At 37.5% G+C, this 18287-nt stretch overlaps 1 protein-coding gene across 2 annotated transcripts in view; it reads left to right on the plus strand.

Annotated features, from left to right (window-relative positions):
* Nucleotides 1-4257: 4257 nt before the first annotated feature.
* Nucleotides 4258-18287, plus strand: part of PTPRO (protein tyrosine phosphatase receptor type O) — a 272959-nt gene continuing 258929 nt past the window's right edge. For both annotated transcript variants that reach the window (XM_010368473.2, XM_010368474.2), the window contains exon 1: nt 4258-4662. In XM_010368473.2, coding sequence (XP_010366775.1) covers nt 4588-4662 — 75 coding nt within the window. In that variant the 5' untranslated portion in view covers nt 4258-4587. The remainder of the gene's footprint in view (nt 4663-18287) is intronic.

Below are 18287 nucleotides of genomic sequence, written 5' to 3' on the forward strand. Positions count from 1 at the left end.
GGTTGTTTATCCTGTAGCCTGTAATTTTTGTCCGATGATACATATCTGCTCACACTTTCTATGTATGTTTCCTTATTTCTTTAAGTATATAATTTTGTGTTATAAAACATATCTTGTAATGCAATATTCTTATTTGATTTTCTTTAAACACGTAAGAATCAAGTACAAATAAGATAGGTCTCTTAATAGGAATCTTGCAGGGGGGGGGGTGGTAAATATAATGGGAAAAGCCTCTCTGTGTAAAAGCAAAAATGACCTTTAGTGTATTTAGACTGTTTTTCAAGTGTAGCAAGAGTAATAAGCCTTGGCAGTTGGAACATGCCATTCACCTGAGGGCTGGCTGTCAATCATTCTAGTTTTGAAAGACACAAAACGTATGGATTGTCAACACATCATTTAGGCGAGAAACCAGTGCTCATCATGAGAAAAAATTAAAACAAATGCTCAGATAAACAGAAAATCAAAATGCTTCCTGGTCATTTTCTTCTAAGAGCTTAATACAGATAATCTACAGTTTATATGCTATAAAAATTGTAACATGTGAGATACGGACAAAAAACTGAATGGCTATTAGTTTTCCAGTGGAATATGGTCTAGAGATCAATTGCTCTAATTTTTCTCTTTATTCCATAAAAAGTAAATTATTTGTCATTGAACATCCCCCATAAATACAACTATCTAATACTGAAACTGCTGACAGTCTCATAGGCTATTTCAGTAGTGGAAGCCAAGACTAAACACACTGAACTACATTAGAGTCGGTCCCTGGAGGACAGAATTGAGCTTCATTGGCAAGGGCACTGTAAGAGTTCCATTTGACTCCTCATTAAACATCTCACAGGGATTCTAGCTGCTTCTCTGTGTTGGCTCTTGCTTTTCCATAGAAGAGATAGATGTGAACCACATAGGCAAAGACACATTTCTACATATTTAGGAAAAGATCTCTTTTCTTGGTAAAAACCAAGCCTCCTATAGATTTTAAAAAGATCTTCCAGTTTCATGATCATTAACCACCTTTTTACAATTTTCAAAGAAAGTAGAGAGCTTTATTTAAATTTGTGAGAATTTGTTTTTCAATGATTGTTTTATGGCAGGTAAGAGATTTTATTATTTTTCTGTGTTTATTTTTTCTCCAGGAAAAGTAGCATTAGAGGAAAATTGTTGGTGATAACGATCTCAGCCTTCTTTACCTAACAGTGGGGTTGTCATAATGAAATCTGGACCAATATGTAGAAGCAATTGGTGAAACATAAATTACTATATGCACTGTATATTGCCACTGGCTGTTTTGTTGATTTGGAGTCTTGAGAATAGCATAATAAGATTTATCATACTTTGGAAGTATTGTACTGAAAAATCAGTCAATAGTTCAAAGAAACACAAAACATGCTCTATGAATTGAAAACCCCACACTGTGGATGACACAGCATTCACATTCTTTATGAGAGCCTCTTCTAGGACAATTCAAAACACTGTTATGGTTTAAGTGCAATAAAAACAAATGAAAGTATTTTATCCAGCAATAGCAGTGTAAAATACTTTTCTCTAGAGAGGAAATTTTCTGTGATTATAAAATAATACTTTCAGTCTTCAGCCCATCTAACCACAATGTTACTAATAAAATAACAACAATGCCAATCACTAATGCTTTACTACTTACTGTTTACTGTTATTGTTCCTCCAAAGTGGTCCACATATACATATGCACAAAGACAGAAAGAGCTGAATGAGTTGTGATATATGACTAAGAGAAAAACAGAAAGACACAGCAAAATATGATTATTTAAAAGTGTGCCTCATTATGAAAATTCTTTTAGCATTTACAAGATTAATTTACGATCAGAACTGTTTTCAAATGCCCTACACACATCAGGCAACATTATATCCATGTGTAAACACACACATACACAAACACACAAATGAATATCATCATACAGACGCATAATTCACAGACACATTTTAAAACTAAAGGCTACTCCAAAGAGAAATTGCTGGCATCCTGTGAGTGTAACTGCTGCCCTTGGCCTATACATACCTTATGTTCTAGAGGTTAGATCACTTTACAGCCACTTCTGAGGGTTAGTGGGAATAAAATGCTGCTTCAGGAGAATCAAAATAAAAAGAAAACGTATTAAACCAAAGTTCCTATGAGTGCAATCCCAAGAACTAAATGTTCAGATAGCTCGTAAGTCTGACCCAGAGGGAGGGAAGAGCAGCTAACATTTTCTCAAAAGAAGAAAATGTCCAAACCAATGAAGAGTGGACACGAAGGACCTGAAGAGAGCATGTGATTGGAATAAGGCGAACACAAAAGAAGCTTCTAAAAGAAGACACCACGGACAATATTCTCATGTAAATTGAGACCATCATTCTCTATTTTCATGCATATGAATTTTGGTACATGTATACATCTATATACATATACATATATTCACACTTATGTAAATATACTCAATCTAAAACTTTCTTAAGACACATACATACAACAACCAAATGATTAGTGTTTGGCCATTGCTCATGCAGCAAAAGCTGAGAAAGCACAGCCCTGGGTCCTTTTCTCAGGCCACCACTCCCTAGCTGTGTGACTGACAACGTCTATGCCTGAACGCCTACATTCATGACCAGGGTGGCCTTTCCTGTCTCCTGGTGCCCAAGCATGTCTCCGGTATAAATAAGTTCCAATACTGACAGGGCACAGCAAGGGTAATTTACATGACAATAAGAAATGATTTCTATCTGAATGGTGCATAGCAGAGTTGATTTGGACAGATTTATCTTTAAAAAAATACACATAACAAAAAAGGAGACAGGTAGGAGATTGGGGACTACAGCTTGAAAGTCATTGCTGTGATTCTAAAACGTCCCAGTAAAATTATTCACAGATAATTGTTACAAAATGTAACTGCGGTGGCTCACCCCTGTAATCCCAGCACTTGGGAGGGCAAGGTGGGCGGATCACGAGGTCAGGAGATGGAGACCATCTCTGCTAACATGGTGAAACCCCGTCTCTACTAAAAATACAAAAAAGAAAAAAGAAAAAGAAAATAGCCGGGCTTGGTGGCAGGCTCCTGTAGTCCCAGCTACTTGGGAGGCTGAGGGAGGCTGAGGCAGGAGAATGGCGTGAACCCCGGAGGTGGAGCTTGCAGTGAGCTGAGACTGCGCCACTGCACTCCAGCCTGGGCGACAGAGTGAAACCCCGTCTCAAAAAATAAATAAATAAATAAATAAATAAATAAAATAAAAAACCATATATATATATATAAATCTGTACATACCGTTGACACTTGGACAGCACAGAGAATCATGCAGTTGAAAATCCACATATAACTTTGGATTCACCAAAAACTTAACTACTAATAGCCTACTCTTGACCAGAAGTCTTACTGATAACATAATAAACAGTTAATTAACACACATTATGTGTTGTATGTACTGTATACTGTATTCTTACAATAAAGTACGCTAGAGAACAGAAAATGTTATTAAGAAAACCATAAGGAGGAGAAAATACATTTACATTCATTGAGTGGAGGTGAATTATCCTAAAAGTCTTTAACGTCATCCTTTTCAGATTGATCAGGCTGAGTAGGAGGAGCAAGGTTTGGTCTTGCTGTCTCAAGGCTGGCAGAGGTGGAAGAAAATCTGCATATAACTGGACCCAACAGTTCAAACCCGTGTTGCTCAAGGGTCATACATGTAAAACATTGTGACTTTTTCCCCCCTTCCATATTCAGCTTCAGGTGACCCGACACACTTTGCTATCAAAAGAGAATCTGAAATGTACAATAACTGGATTTCAAATGGAAAACGTACATAATTGTGCTAATTGTTCCTGGGTGAGTGAGGGACGGAGAGGGTGAGAGTATTTAAATGGGATGGAGAGAATGGAAGCAGTGGGGAAGGAGAAAAAATATCCTTCCTATAACACACACACTCACACTATACACTCTATGTCTACAGTCACAACTACTCAAGTGTTATTGATCCTTTATAACTGCAACTGAGTACAGATGTAGCAAGACTGAGAGGGAACTGGGATCTGGCGGCTAGATTGCTCAAGAGGGGTCAGGGAAAACCCTCAGAACTCCTGAGACCCAGAGATTGTGGGAAGGGTTGAGGCGGAGTCTGCAGTGGGGGCTGTCCAGCAGTAGTAGGCAGCGGCAGACCCTGGTGGAGGGTTGGGAGGCCGCTGTCATTTTATGGGTCGGCAGCCAGCGTGAGAGTGTCCCTGCTGCCAGAGGACCACGGCGGGCTCGGCGCGGGGCCTCCACCTCTCGCTCACCACGCGGACCCTGCGCCTCCTCCGGCAGCCGCGGTGGTGGCGGCGGCAGAGCCTCGCCCACTCCAATCCCCACCCTCTCCATCCTTAGTCATTAAAGAACAGCAGCGCCTGGCACGTTCTTGGAGGACCCCCGGCGCAGAGGAGGAAAGGGAGCAGGCGCAGGGGGACTGGAAAGGCAGCATGCGCCCGCCAGGAGCAACCTCGGCGCCCAGGGTCTGAGGCTGCAGCCCCAGTTCGCCATTGTGAGCCGCCGCCGGGGGAGTCCGCTGGCGCAACCGTGCCCCCGAATCCCCGTCCGCGCAGCGATGGGGCACCTGTCCACCGGGATACACGGCGGCCGCCGCCTCCTGCCTCTGCTCTGGCTCTTTGTGCTGTTCAAGGTAGGGGAGCTCCGCCACCCCTCCTTCCCAGCGGTCCGGGCTGCATCCGCGCTCCGGCGCCCTCGCTCTGCCGTGGGGAGCGGCGCGCCCCAGGGCGCGATGGCCCAGCCGCGGGAAGCGACTGCCGTGCAGTCTGGGCGCACGCTTTGTTGTCCTTGCGTGTGCGTGTTCCTGGTGGTCTTGAGAGGTAGGGGGCGGCAGGGGGAAGAATAAGGGAAGTTTGCTCCTTCCAGCTTTCGCCCTTTGTGCTCTTTTATCGCCGCTGAAATCCACATCAAAGGTGGGCTTGTTGAATAGTGCTTTCTCAGGCAAAATGAGGTCACTTTCTTTTCTGGTTTCCACAGCACCCCAACGCTGCTTAACCTTTCCGCCCTCCCTCTCACAGAATGTGTGGCTGCTTTGTCTTAATTTTCCTTACTGCTGGAATTACACGCTGGGGAATGGAGGGGGACTGAGCTCCCTGGCCACAAATGGACTGCCAGGGCTACGTTAGGGCAGACTTTTATTTGAATAAGGAGTGTCAGGTAGAGCTTGGGAAGGATTCCTCTCCCCAACTCCTATCAACATCTTTAGAATTCCTTTTAAAAGTCTCTAGACTTTCTCCACTGTATTTACAGATGATAGTACCCCTAGATTTAATGGTGGAAAATATATAATAATTAACTTTTTCCTATCTTCTTTGGAATGTGCTACCCTGAGGTTTTACTTTGAGAAAAATGAAAAGGAAAGGAGTTGCTTTTGAAAAATCAGTTTGACAACTCTATCGCACATACCTTTTTTTGAAGAAATGTCAGCTAGATGTTTTTCTTGGACGGAGATGTGAAGTTATGAAGTGATTGTCTATCACTCATGTCTTCGGTGGATCTACGTTAGTTCTGTCATTCGTCCTTTCCCCTCTCCGCAAAGCAAACTCAAGAACGTGGACAGGTGACTCGGAGCTATCCTTTCAGGACCACAGTGATACTTACCCTAGAAATGGATGCCAGGTTAATGGATCCAGAGGTTTTCTTATTTTAGAGTCACTTCTTGCTTATATGCACCATTAATTATGAATGCCTGAAAAGAATATAGTGAAACAGGACCGATGGATTCAGAACAGCATTAATTTTAAATACTCCATACTTTCATTTATCTTCATGAAAAATAGAAAAAGAATTTCAGGGCAAAACAGCAACAGAATGCCAAAGTAAGACCCTAAATTATATTTAATATGTTTTTACATTTTTTCTTAAGTTATCAATAATCATTAATTTTAAAAATATGGTAACTAATAAGCTCAGTTATATGTTTTTACTGTAGGAGCTTGTTCTTTTGTATACACCACAAATGCATTAGACTTATTAGGTTGTCTATTAGTCATTTTCTAACTATTTATCAAACTGTCACAACCGTTTTACCTATGCAATAATTGTCATGAACCAAAAATGAGAAACCAAGTCACTATGCATTTTATCCAACAACAGCTAAGAGTGATATGTATGACTTCTGATCCAAACCTAACGTTTAGCACAACTGCAGGTTTTTGCTTGAGTTCTTTATAATGAGATAATTCCAGAAATAAGAGAATGACTTGGTTGGGAGTGAGGGTAAGGTTTTACAATTAAAATAAAATAAATGTGGCCATTGTTTGACTTAAAACTCGATATTGGAATGAGAAAATGCAGTTAGTGACGGCGTAATGAAAATGTTAGTGATTGTCATAGAAGTCCAGCCTGCTTCACGTAATAGGTATATTCCTGAACATTGCAGGTAAATGTATATTATGACGAACTGCTCGCATAGTAAATACATTGTCAAAGTTTGCCATTTCAATAATAATTATTGTAATGGGACACATAATTTTGTGAGAAAAATCATTGTCCTTTATTTTATGTGAATGTAATATTTTTGTCACCTGAATATAAAATATATCAAAGGAAAGAAGAAAAGACTGTATATATTAAATATCTTCTATGTGCCGGTTTTTTTAGGTATTTTACATATGTTATTTCCTTTAATCCTATTTTGCTGCAGTTGACAAGAGTTGTTCAAAGTGGTAAATTGGGCACATAGTGTAATGTCTTACATTTAGGGGATAGTATATTACATGGTGCATTGGGCACAGGGTATAATCTCTTTAAAATTTGGAGATATTTTTTAATTAAAAGTCCTGATTAAGTGCCAGTAAAATAGATCTACTCAAGCAGATGGTGACTGGAAGATAAGAAAAAAATCCATTATTAAATACCAAACTGCTAACTGTATCTCAATAATAAAATCCAAAATGTTCCACGTGTGCCGAGTCAGAAATAAAACATTCTCTCAACTGTCCCTTGCCAAAAAAATTTCCATAGTTTTCACTATAGTTAATACATTTTTCATTACTCCATATGAGTATCCTTTATATAAGAGTGAAAATCCTGAAGGAACATAAGACAGAGGAATTCAAGTATGAGGCTTAATTTATAGGTTTACATTTTCCACAACTCAAAACTAAGCCGTTGGATATCAGTGGTGGAAAAGTAGGAAAGTTTGAATGTGTATGAATGGCTATAACCAGTTCCATTGAGGGAGACTAAATGTGACTGGCCAAGAAAGTCTTTGTGCCATCATTCCTTATCCATGAAGCGGTGATGAGCACATATAATCGGGCATCTCAGACTGTCTAAATCATCCACTGCACATTATGAAGCTAATATCTACATAATTTATCTTGCCTAAACATAATGTTGGTTATGAAAATTTTTATTTTTATATCAATATTGATGGTGTATATAAAATAGAAGCAAAAAATGGAACTCTATTATTAAATTGAAGGCTACTAATTTCAAAGTCTTCTATGGATGAATGCAAGTGAGATATTTATCTGGTGAGCCTCGCTGTTGTGTGTCTTCCCATAATTCCCAGTGAAAGAAATGTAACTTCCCACACTTGTCCTATCTTTACTAAAGCCTTTCTAGAAAATGCCTTCCTGTATCAGTTTACTCAGTGTAAGTACTTTGTCTACTAAAGCGCAAATTGTGGAATATGACATCATAGGAATTTGAAGTTGGCCTTCCCTGAAATGTTGCTTTTTAGTAGTCAGCTGGAAGAGATATCATCAAATAATATTAAATTTAAAAAGAGTCTTAATATTGTATTTTCTGAAACAAGTTTATATTTAATTCTATAATACGTGAGTGTTATGATACTGGCCATTCTACTCTTATCCAGGGGAAATATCTGCTTTTCACGGTCTGTCTGCCTTTCTCCCCTTTCCTATGTCTCCCCTTCCAACCCCATACACACACATAAACAAGTTTCACTTTTCGTGGTTGAGATTTCATCCACATATTGCACAGTGTTGGCAGGTGAACCATAATCCTTTCATTTTGCTGGAGTAGCTTAGATCCTTTCCATCACAATGAAGTTTGCTGCCCTAACTCCCATGTCATCTGACTCCTTTAATAAATCATATTGCCAACCTTTTGGAGAAAGCTTTTTACATGTGACATCTCCAGTAGGTTGGCAAAGGCTCCCTGGGCCATGCTTCTACAGATGATCGAGTAATAATCCTTCCCACTGTGAACATATGTTTGCTTTTGTTCTTTGTTTTGTGAGAGACCATTGTTGTATGAAGGAATGGAAAATTCACATTACACCTCTGCCTCATTTTGGCCCAAAAGAAAATACACATTTATATGGATAACTGATTAAAAACAATATGAGTTGTACTTTATTTTAAAATATAACACAATTTCTACCATCTAAATATCCAACTTAAAGGTATTTAAATGTATAAGCGGATTTACTCCTGAACTTTATAAATATATTTCTAACTTGAGGCTTGAGGGGTTGTAAAAGAATGTTTGATGTCAGATACAGTTGATGCAACTAAATAAAACATTGTAACTGGTAGCAATGTGGCACAATAGAAGGCTTAACAACAATGACCACAGATATCAAGTTCTCATTTTCTCCCTAATGTAATGCCTCTCCGTACACAGTTCCAGTGATGTTGCATTTTCAGAAACATAGCCCAGTGCGATAATGAGCTTTACTGTAAAGCACTTAATGTTTTCATTTAATTACTCCAAATATATTGTAAATATTTTTGAAATAAAGGAATGTCTACTGTAATATTTCTATCTTCCATGGTGCTACTATGTGGTGTTAGGAATTTAATAGAAGGTTAATAAACAGATTTAAATTTTCTGCATTATATAAAAGCTCTGAGAATTATGAAATATTATAATAGTGACTTGTGAACACATCTTTAAAGAAAATATAGGAAAATTATCATTATGGGAGTTAAATAATCATAATTACAATGCATTCGTTACATTAAAAGAGTAAAAATTTTACCAATCACTTATATTAGGATCTTATTAAAACCATAAATTAAAATATCTATGTGTTATTTTTTTCCTGAAAATGTAATACTCTCAACTGCTCATTTATTCGTTAATGTTGCCTCACCTCTCATAAATGTTATTAAAGAAAAGGTAGCAAATAACATACTAGGAGAAATTGATGTTTTAACCTCTATGGGTGACCTACAATTTCAGATAGTACCCAGATATACAGGTAATATTTTTGCCTCCTCTTGCGCATCACCACTCCCATATGACCACAACCAACAAGAACTGACCAAGATTTCTGTGTTCCTAGTAGAAATCCTCCTAATGTTTTGTCAGACATCACCCTTAAGAGATGAAGTCTTTTCTACACCCTGGTCTTGGTTATACCTATGGTGGTGTTTAATCCAGGGTCATATAACCCAATTTCTTACAGAACAGTTCTATAGTCATTTTAAATACCCATTATATCAGCTCTTTTTGCTTCAATAAGTATGTAAGTTTTTTTTGTGTGTGTGTGCATTGTTGTCATTAATTTGAGGAACCCAAACAAGGCCAATGTGGCCCAAGTAAAGTGAGCAAGAGTGTGAATGGATTGGGATGAGTGTGAGTGGGTTCCTTCTCTCCTGGTGCTATTGACTCCAGCAGGTCCCATATGGTTTCTGTCAGCCAATAAGGGTGGCTCACGCCTGTAATCCCAGCACTTTGGGAACCTGAAGCAGGTGGATCACCTGAGGTCAGGAGTTCGATACCAGCCTGGCCAACGTGGTGAAACCCTGTCTCTACTAAAAATACAAAAAATAGCTGGGCGTGGTGGCAGGCACCTGTAATCCCAGTTACTCGGGAGGCTGACGCAGGAGAATCACTTGAACCCGGAAGGTGGAGGTTGCAGTGAGCCAAGATCACACCACTGCACTCCAGCCTGAGCGACGAGAGTGAAACTCCGTCTCAAAAAAAAAAAAAAAAAAAAAGAAAAGTATATGTGAATAACCTCCTTAATTGAACACCTCTCATATAATCTGCTATCACAGATAACTCCTAATGTTTCCCTTTTCCAAGCTTGTTCTAGGTCTTCAGAACACCAATTCTTAAATTTTTTTTTCTTCTACACATTGTGACTTTGAATTTATTTCTATGAGTAGGATCATATCTTATCCTTGTGCCAGAAAAGCGTTCGCAACTCTTTCAGCATCTAATTCTCCAGTGAAAGATTTCTTCTTTCCTTAGACATTCTAGTTACTTAAAGGCCAGCTCCTTTTTCTTCTGAATATATTAAAACCACCAAACAAACAGAAGATGTTTGAAACAAGGTTGCAGGGATTTCTTGATAAAAGGCTTTTTTTTCTTTCCTTTTTTCAGAAAATTGAGATGAAAGGGAGAAAAGTGATATATGCTTGGAAAAATATTTCAGAAACAAAGAATCAGAAATGGAAATAGGAATTCAAGCTTGAGAGCGGTATTGCAAATTATGAGTATGAATGGTAATTTCTGCAAGAAAATGAATATAGGGAAAATTAGAGAATGAAATGAAGAACATTTGATGAAAACAAATACACTGCTATTCTATTTATATGCAAATAAATGTATTTTCTTATCAAATACTCTTTATCTATTTGGTTTTCCACTCTTTATAAATAGGAATGCTGCACAGTTCATTTTTCTAACGAAACTATTCCTATCTTAATGACAATTTAAACTAAATAAACCTGTTTTTTAATGTCGTTTTTGGTACATTTACTAGCAAATTAAAAGAATAAGAATGCAATTTATCTACAAGTAGTGGTTTAAGATCAGAATTTTTTAATAATAATCTACATGAGATTTAAATGATGAATGTTTCTCTTTTTTGTGCTATTTCATTTTACTGTTTTCAGATAACTGAGACTTTTGTTTTATTTTCCTCTTTCTGCTCACTAAGTTTTTAATATCAGTGATTTATGTAATGGGTGAGGAAGGGCATCATATGACTGTACCATGCCCTCAATACTGGTCCTTCGTTATTACCCGCCATTGACCAAATTAAGTGCAGAGGAATTTTTGACCCTGGTTCTCTCAACCTTTAACCCATATCAGAGACCAGTTATGAGCCTGCTGTGCTGATCCGTGTCTTGTGATTCTCCCTTGGTTCCACCCATAGGAATTTGTGAACGGCATGTACAAACCAGATGTCAGAGAATTCAAAAGAATGTTCAGTGCCGTTTGTGTCTTCGGTCCTATCTGAAGTCTGATTCCCACCTCCCGTACTTACTTTCTGAATCAATATTCCATTTTGATAAACTCTAGTATTCCTGCTTTTGGATCCTGGCATTAATTATAATGAACCTCTCCTTGTCTTTTAGTTTCCTTGAAAGAGCATCGTATAAACATTTTTTGGCTGACCAATCTTTTCCCAATGCCAAAATGGCAAGATTGAGAAGCTCCTTTTCTTCTTCAATACTGTCTTTTGTATTCCAGAATGAAGACTTACTGCCCAATTCCATTTAGTTAATCAAACATCCATTAAGCATCTAATAAGTGCCAGGAATTTTACTAGATATTTTAGGTACAGAAGTGGATAATACTCAGTTGAATCCCTGCCAATGGCATAGTGGGAACATGGACACAGAAGATGGTCATTAAAATATGGTGTTTTGTTTTAAGGAGGAAAATGTGGGCTGCTAAAGGAGAGACACTTAACTATTTAGTGGTTTGGGAAATGATTTCTGTTAAGATGATTCCTGAGCTGAGTCCTGAAGCATACGTATGAGTTAGGTTTAAAAATACACACACATTGGCAGAGAAAACTGCACGAGCAAAGGCCCAGTGTTGTGAAAAGCATGGCAGAGTTTAGGAAAAGGCAGATATATATATCAAAGGCAATGAAGCAACAGGAGCCAGATCAGGGAGACTTCTATACGCTGAGCCAGAAAGTAGGATGTCCATATTCTCTAGGTGAAGAGGCCTTATTGAAGGGTTTAATCAAGGCATTAGTGAGGTAAGAGTTGCATTTCAGATAGAGCTCTTTGCCTGCAAGAAAGGCTATACCAAAGGTAGAGCAAGCATGGAAGAATTACACTAGTAGTTATTGTAATTATCCAATTAAGAGATGATGAACATTGGCATTAGGGTGACAGACAGTAAAAGAGTGGCAATGCTGAAAAACAGCTGCATTGGCAAGACTGATTAGATGTGAAAAATTGGGGAGAGTAGGATGTAGGGTAATTTCTTGGTAACCAACCCTCTTGCCTGGAAGAGTAGTGGTCTCAAGATAGCATGTGTGCTGGATAGTCTACTCTCGAGATCAACTCACCCCTCCACTGTGCCCAGTGCCAGGAAGCGTCCCTCTATGGACCATTTCTTCCTGTTCCCTTGCCCTTTGGCTCCTAGTGAGTTTGGCCGATAGAAGGCACTAGCCAAAGATTACTGCTAGAAGGAAGGAGAAATCAAGTCATTTATTCTCCTGGCCTCCATGCTGGCCAGCCCCCATTAGGCAGTGGCTTCATTCTCTCTTCCAATTCTATAGTCAGCCCCTCTTACAAGGCTGATATTCTGGCCAAATTCCTGAAACAGTTCTCTGTCCTTATCCCTTGAGATCAATAGCTTCTCCCTGCTTCTAGACCCTAAGTATGTTTTCTCCATGCTTAATACAGTATTTCTGCTCCACACCTTGATGCCTTCGGCTAGTCCATCCCTTCATTTCATTCTCTGGGTTTTTCTTCTTGAGTGTCCTGCTGAGACCCTGAGTGATATAAGACATGGTGGTTTAGTGGTAGACTTTTGAGTTTGAAGCAGCTGAAAACAAGGAAACAAACAAAAACAGGTACTTGATTATGAGCCTGAAGGGTAGAGGAGATGGAAGGCCTGGAGATGTGAATGGGATCCCCTAGCAGAGAGAAAGGGAGAGAAGGGCAGTGGGCCGGAAGGGGGTCTTGAGAGGCACCAATTTTTAATGTCAGGAAAATAAGGAATCTAAGAAGCTGAAGGCGCAGTCAGAGAGGTACAGAAGGAAAGCAAAATTAAGGAAACCCAAGATCTAGGAAATTTCAAATGGAGGACTTGGCAAACAGCATCTAATGCAACAGAGAGGTCCTATAAGCTAAGATCTGGAAAATATCTTTGCATTAGGAAATAGGTAGGCTATTGGACTCTATGGAGACTGGGGAGTACAAATGCTTCTGGGAATTGAAGAATCAAAAAGCACCCCGTTATCTGAGAAGAGCATAGGTGCCAGGTGAGATCAGAGAGACCTGAGGTCAATATCAGTTCTCCACTGTGCTATTTACTGGCAGTAGGATGTTGGGAAAGTTATTTCACCTCTCTGGATTCCCTTTTGGTCATCTCTTATACATATGTCTTAGAATTATTGTCAGGAATTACTGGGAAAATGACCATAAAGTGCTGGGAACAGTGCCTAGAATACAGTAAACACTCAATTAGTGTTGTGTACCACAATAAACTGAGGAGAAAAATAGTAAAAATAGGCAAAGCAAAGTCAAAGAGGTAGGGCAATAAAAATGTGTACAGAGCAGCATTTCCCAAAATATGCTCCACCGTATATTGGAGAGGCTGGCAATACTCTCGCATTGAATGTTATTAAAAATGAATACCTTTGTGGTGACATGAATTTGGGAAATTATTAGTTTAACTGTGTTTAAACTAGAATTAACTTGTTTTTGTGTGCCAGAATTTCTTAGAACTTTTAATATGTTAACACGTATTGTGTCATCCGCAGGAGAAATATGGTGTATAACATTTTCAAACTTGTTTGATTATAGTATCCTTTTCCTTTTTTTTTTTTTTTTTTTTTTTTTTTTTGTGATGGAGTCTTGCTCTGCCACCAAGTCTGGAATGCAGTGACATGATCTAGGCTCACCGCAACCTCTGCCTTCCAGGTTCAAGCGATTCTCTGGCCTCAGCCTCCCAAGTGGCTGGGATTACAGGCATGTGCCAGCATGCTCAGCTAATTTTTGTATTTTTAGTAGAGTCGGAGTTTCAAGATGTTGGGCAGGTTAGTCTTGAACTTCTGACCTCAGGAGAATAATGAATATGCTCTAAGAAACAATATTTATCCTCATACACTAGATCCTGTTTATCTTTCCTTTGCTTAAAAAATGATAAATGTAACCTTAAGGATAAAGAAAATATAGCAGCAAGATCAACTATAACTTAAATCTCAGGATCAGGAGAAATAACTTGGAAAACAATCATCCCAACTTTCTTATAAAACACTGATGTTCAGGAAAATGCTTTTGGAAGAAAATATGTAGATATCCTCTTATTTTATGGATTGTACTAACTCTGGCTTCAGTAACTGTACATGTAAAATGTTTCTTTGAGTTTTGAATCAAAAAATGAAACATACATTTTAACATCATTTTACAATGTGATTTTCTTAATATATAGCTTTGCAGACCAATCAATTTTGTTTAGTATATGTCGTTGAATCATAAAGCCATATTTTTTCAAAGACCATCTAGTTCAAAATGTAAGCTGATGCTCAGATATTGTCTCTAATATCACTGCCAATTAATCATAAAGGGTGACATTACCAACAGCTGTAAAGTAGCTGTTCCACCTTTAGACAACAGTTTTGTTGTTTTGTTGTTTCTGTGTTTTGGCTTGATTTGGTTTGGTCTTGAGATTAACTATTTCTGGTTGTAGCATTCACATGTTACTTCCATCTCTGCTTGACTTTAGTGGAGCACTATATAGTGACTGCTCTCGCTCTCATGGATGTTATGAATAAATGCTTTGCCAACAGACCTGATGGCTTTTAAAGATAAAATGTGAGAAGCTTGTCATCTCACCATTCTGTCCTCATCCTCCATCACACCACTTTAAGCTATTTACAACAGCCCAAATTTTCTGCCTATTGCCATTTTTTTCTTTTTTGTAGTCACGATAACAAATTGAGTGGAAGACAGTTTTTATTCTTCCCGAGGGAGTTCCATGATGAACCATGGTAAGGAGTTGGGGATGCTAGTGTGAGAAAAATGCATGGCATGTAGTTAGCATTCTATATATGCAGATTTTATATTATTCCAATCTCTGCTCAGAAAACGTTTTTATTCAGCATGTCTTTCTGAACAGCCTATCTAAAATCATCCCTATCACTCTAACATTTTACCACTCTTACCTAAGCTTCTTTTTCTTCAGAGAATGTATCATTCAGTACATGACATTACATTGTATTTTTATGATAATTTAACTCCTCTACTGGAATATTTATAGGTTTCATGAGAGCAAGGACTTCGTTCATTGTGTTCATTGTTGTATCCTCAGCACCTGGAAGAGTGCCTGGCCTATGGTAATGTCTAGGGAACATTTGTTGAATGAGTGAACGAATGAGTGTTGAATAAATAAATGGAGTGAAGTAGGTCAAACGGAAGGTATGGGACAGACTCGATCCAGAGGAAGAGCAGGATGCAGGCATGCAAGCACAGGGAGTAGAGAAGCTGCACAGTCAGATGAGCTAGGAAGGAGAGTCTATCAGGCAGGCACTGCTGAGTTGGGCTGGTGAGGCAGTGGCATCAGGGTGGAGGATGACCTGAAGATGCCATTTTGCTCTGGTGGAGGGAACAGAGGTTTTATTACCACAGGTGAAAATGAACTTGTTTAGACGTCAAGATAATGTTCCTGACACTTTTTTCTTCTCTTTATTTTATCAGGTTAGAGTAAACCACTGAAGACAAATGATGGGTGCCCAAGTCATAAATAGGTTCCCTTGTGTAATGAAGCAGAAACATAGCTTTTCTGATCATTTATTCTCCATCTTATTCATTGACTGTGCCTATAATTTACTTACTTATAAAAACAAGTTTTCTGAGTTTTTAAAATGTAAAAATTTGTTTTTGTTTTGGCTCTACAGTTTGAAAATATCAAATTGAAAATTAATGTGTAAATCTTTTTCTCTCTCACCATGCATGTCAATATAACCAGATTGTCTCTAGACCTCAAAAGGCATTTCTGGAAACTCACACAACTAACAGAAGCTCAGATGATAAATTATTATTTTTCTTCAAAACTTAAAACTTTTATGATTTCCTTTACTTTTGAAAATTTTATTTTTATTTTTTAAATGCATATAGATACATCACGGAAATTTTAAAAATGACTTTTTCAAAATGATTGTCTTTTCTTGGATAAAATTCCATCAGGTAACTTCTTATAGAAACAACTGGTAATTTTTATACTCAGTTGAAATACTAGGTGGTAAATATTTTATAATGCAACACAGACAGTGAGTTAAACATGCTGATTCATGGGTGCTACATACATTAAAGTGTTAGTATATATAGACCAAAAACCTGGATTGTCAAGATTTTCAAGTGACTAACATACAAAATATATGCTTAAGACAATTGCTATTACTTAAATAATTCAGTATTTCTCTGGTAAGTCGAAAGGTATTACATAATCTTGTAATGCACTGATCTATATCCATAGTCTATTAACTGTGCTGAAAAAGTACTGAAGTTTGGGTTAGCTGTATTTTTTATTCTACAACTTTAATTTTGTTTTCGTTTGTTGGTAAATCAATATATTATCCAAAGCCAAAAATAGAAGAAAATTGTGATCAAATTATTTACACTCTCACATACATGACTGAAAGGAGTTTTTGCTCTTCCCTTTATAAATTTATGATCAGGAGACTCACTTCTGGAGAGTATAAAAATAACATTAATAATTCTTTGATTAATGAATTGTTTTCCTTAAAATTAATAATCTTCTTTACTTAACATCAAATCAAAATTTCTGGAAACATTTGAGAACACATTTGCACAAGTCTTTTTCTGTCTCTGCAGTGGCTACACTAGAATTAGGCTAATTGTCACACATTACCCTGTCTCTGAGAGAAGCCAGGAATTTCCAATTTAAGTCAAGTTGGTGATCCATAAAATAGATATCCTAGTAAAATTACTATGAGCTTTCTACTTACTTTGATATTGTGCTGATAACTAAAGTGTAATTATAAAAATTGAAGTGTTGTTACTGCCAAATACCACAAATATAAACATCACACTTATAATAGTAAATACTGACACCATCACCTTAAGAAGTATCTTCTCATTTGGATGTACTTAAAATTCTTAGATCTTTATCTAGGAAAAAAAATTGGCTTCTAAGGTTCGTGAATGTTAAGTTGATCAACAAGATAAATAGTAAAAGATCAAGGGAATGGTGTATTGTCTGCATGTATTATTAAACATTGAGTCATATGGTCATCTTTTGAAGGATTATAGGAAAAAAAAAGGTTATTATGAAATGCATTGGTGTAATAGCCTTATTTACATATAAACATAGTGATGAGATGTGGCCAAGTGTATTCTGCATTGTCATGGGGGAATTTCCTCTGCAATTTTCCCTAACTAAATTATACTTTTTAATCAGTCTTTCAGAACTGACGATAGGCCTTATTCAAAGTGATTAGATACTTGAGATTTTTAATATGGAAATTGTAGTATTGACAAAGCTTTGCTAAAATAATTGTAAGGACTTAGAGCTAAATACTTTGGTATTCATTCTAAAAACTTAGTTTATGAAGTTTTGTTAATTTTTTTAATTAACAAAATTTGCTAAAACTGAGCCACCCTTACAATGTGTCTCAGATTGCTTCCTTGGATTTACATTTTGTTTATTTGCAACAAATAAAATACAGTTGCATCTTTAAACCCTTTTTCCATCTCTGTGCTATTACCTTGGTTCATTTCCACTGCTAGATTGATGCAACATCTTTCTTTTCTGAAGGATAATTGAGAAACTAATGAGAATCTTTCCATTGAAATTCTTGTTGCTACACTGAGGACTTCAATTAGCCTCTTTACTACATAGCTGCTTATGGTTCTTAAGTAAGGCATTCTTAATTTGATATCTTTAAGCCTAAATCAGGTGTGCATCATCATGCATGACAATTCTGTAATAACATACAAAGAACTGGAAAACTGATAGATGTTCACAGTGGAAGATGTATAAAATACAACAGGCAGAAAAAGAATATCATCATTCCCAAACACTGCATTCCAAAATAGCTACCATCTGGAGACATATATTTCCAAATCTTTTCCTATGTCTGTGCATTTGAGGGTGTATGTTTAAAAAAAAGTATAAAACTTCCCTACTATACATGCTTTCTTCTCTTAAAGGTGTTGTGATAATTTTCTCAAGACCTGAACATTTTCACTCTTCTGCAATTTAGTACATTAACCCATATGTCCTGGTCAAATTGCATGCAATTCCCAAGTGTATTTGTGTTGTTTAAAGACATAGATGATCATAGATACAGACTGTAACCATGAAGTGGGGAAAAGGAATTTGTTGAGCAAAGAGATT

Source organism: Rhinopithecus roxellana, chromosome 10, assembly GCF_007565055.1.
Source record: "Rhinopithecus roxellana isolate Shanxi Qingling chromosome 10, ASM756505v1, whole genome shotgun sequence".
NCBI lineage: Eukaryota > Metazoa > Chordata > Mammalia > Primates > Cercopithecidae > Rhinopithecus > Rhinopithecus roxellana.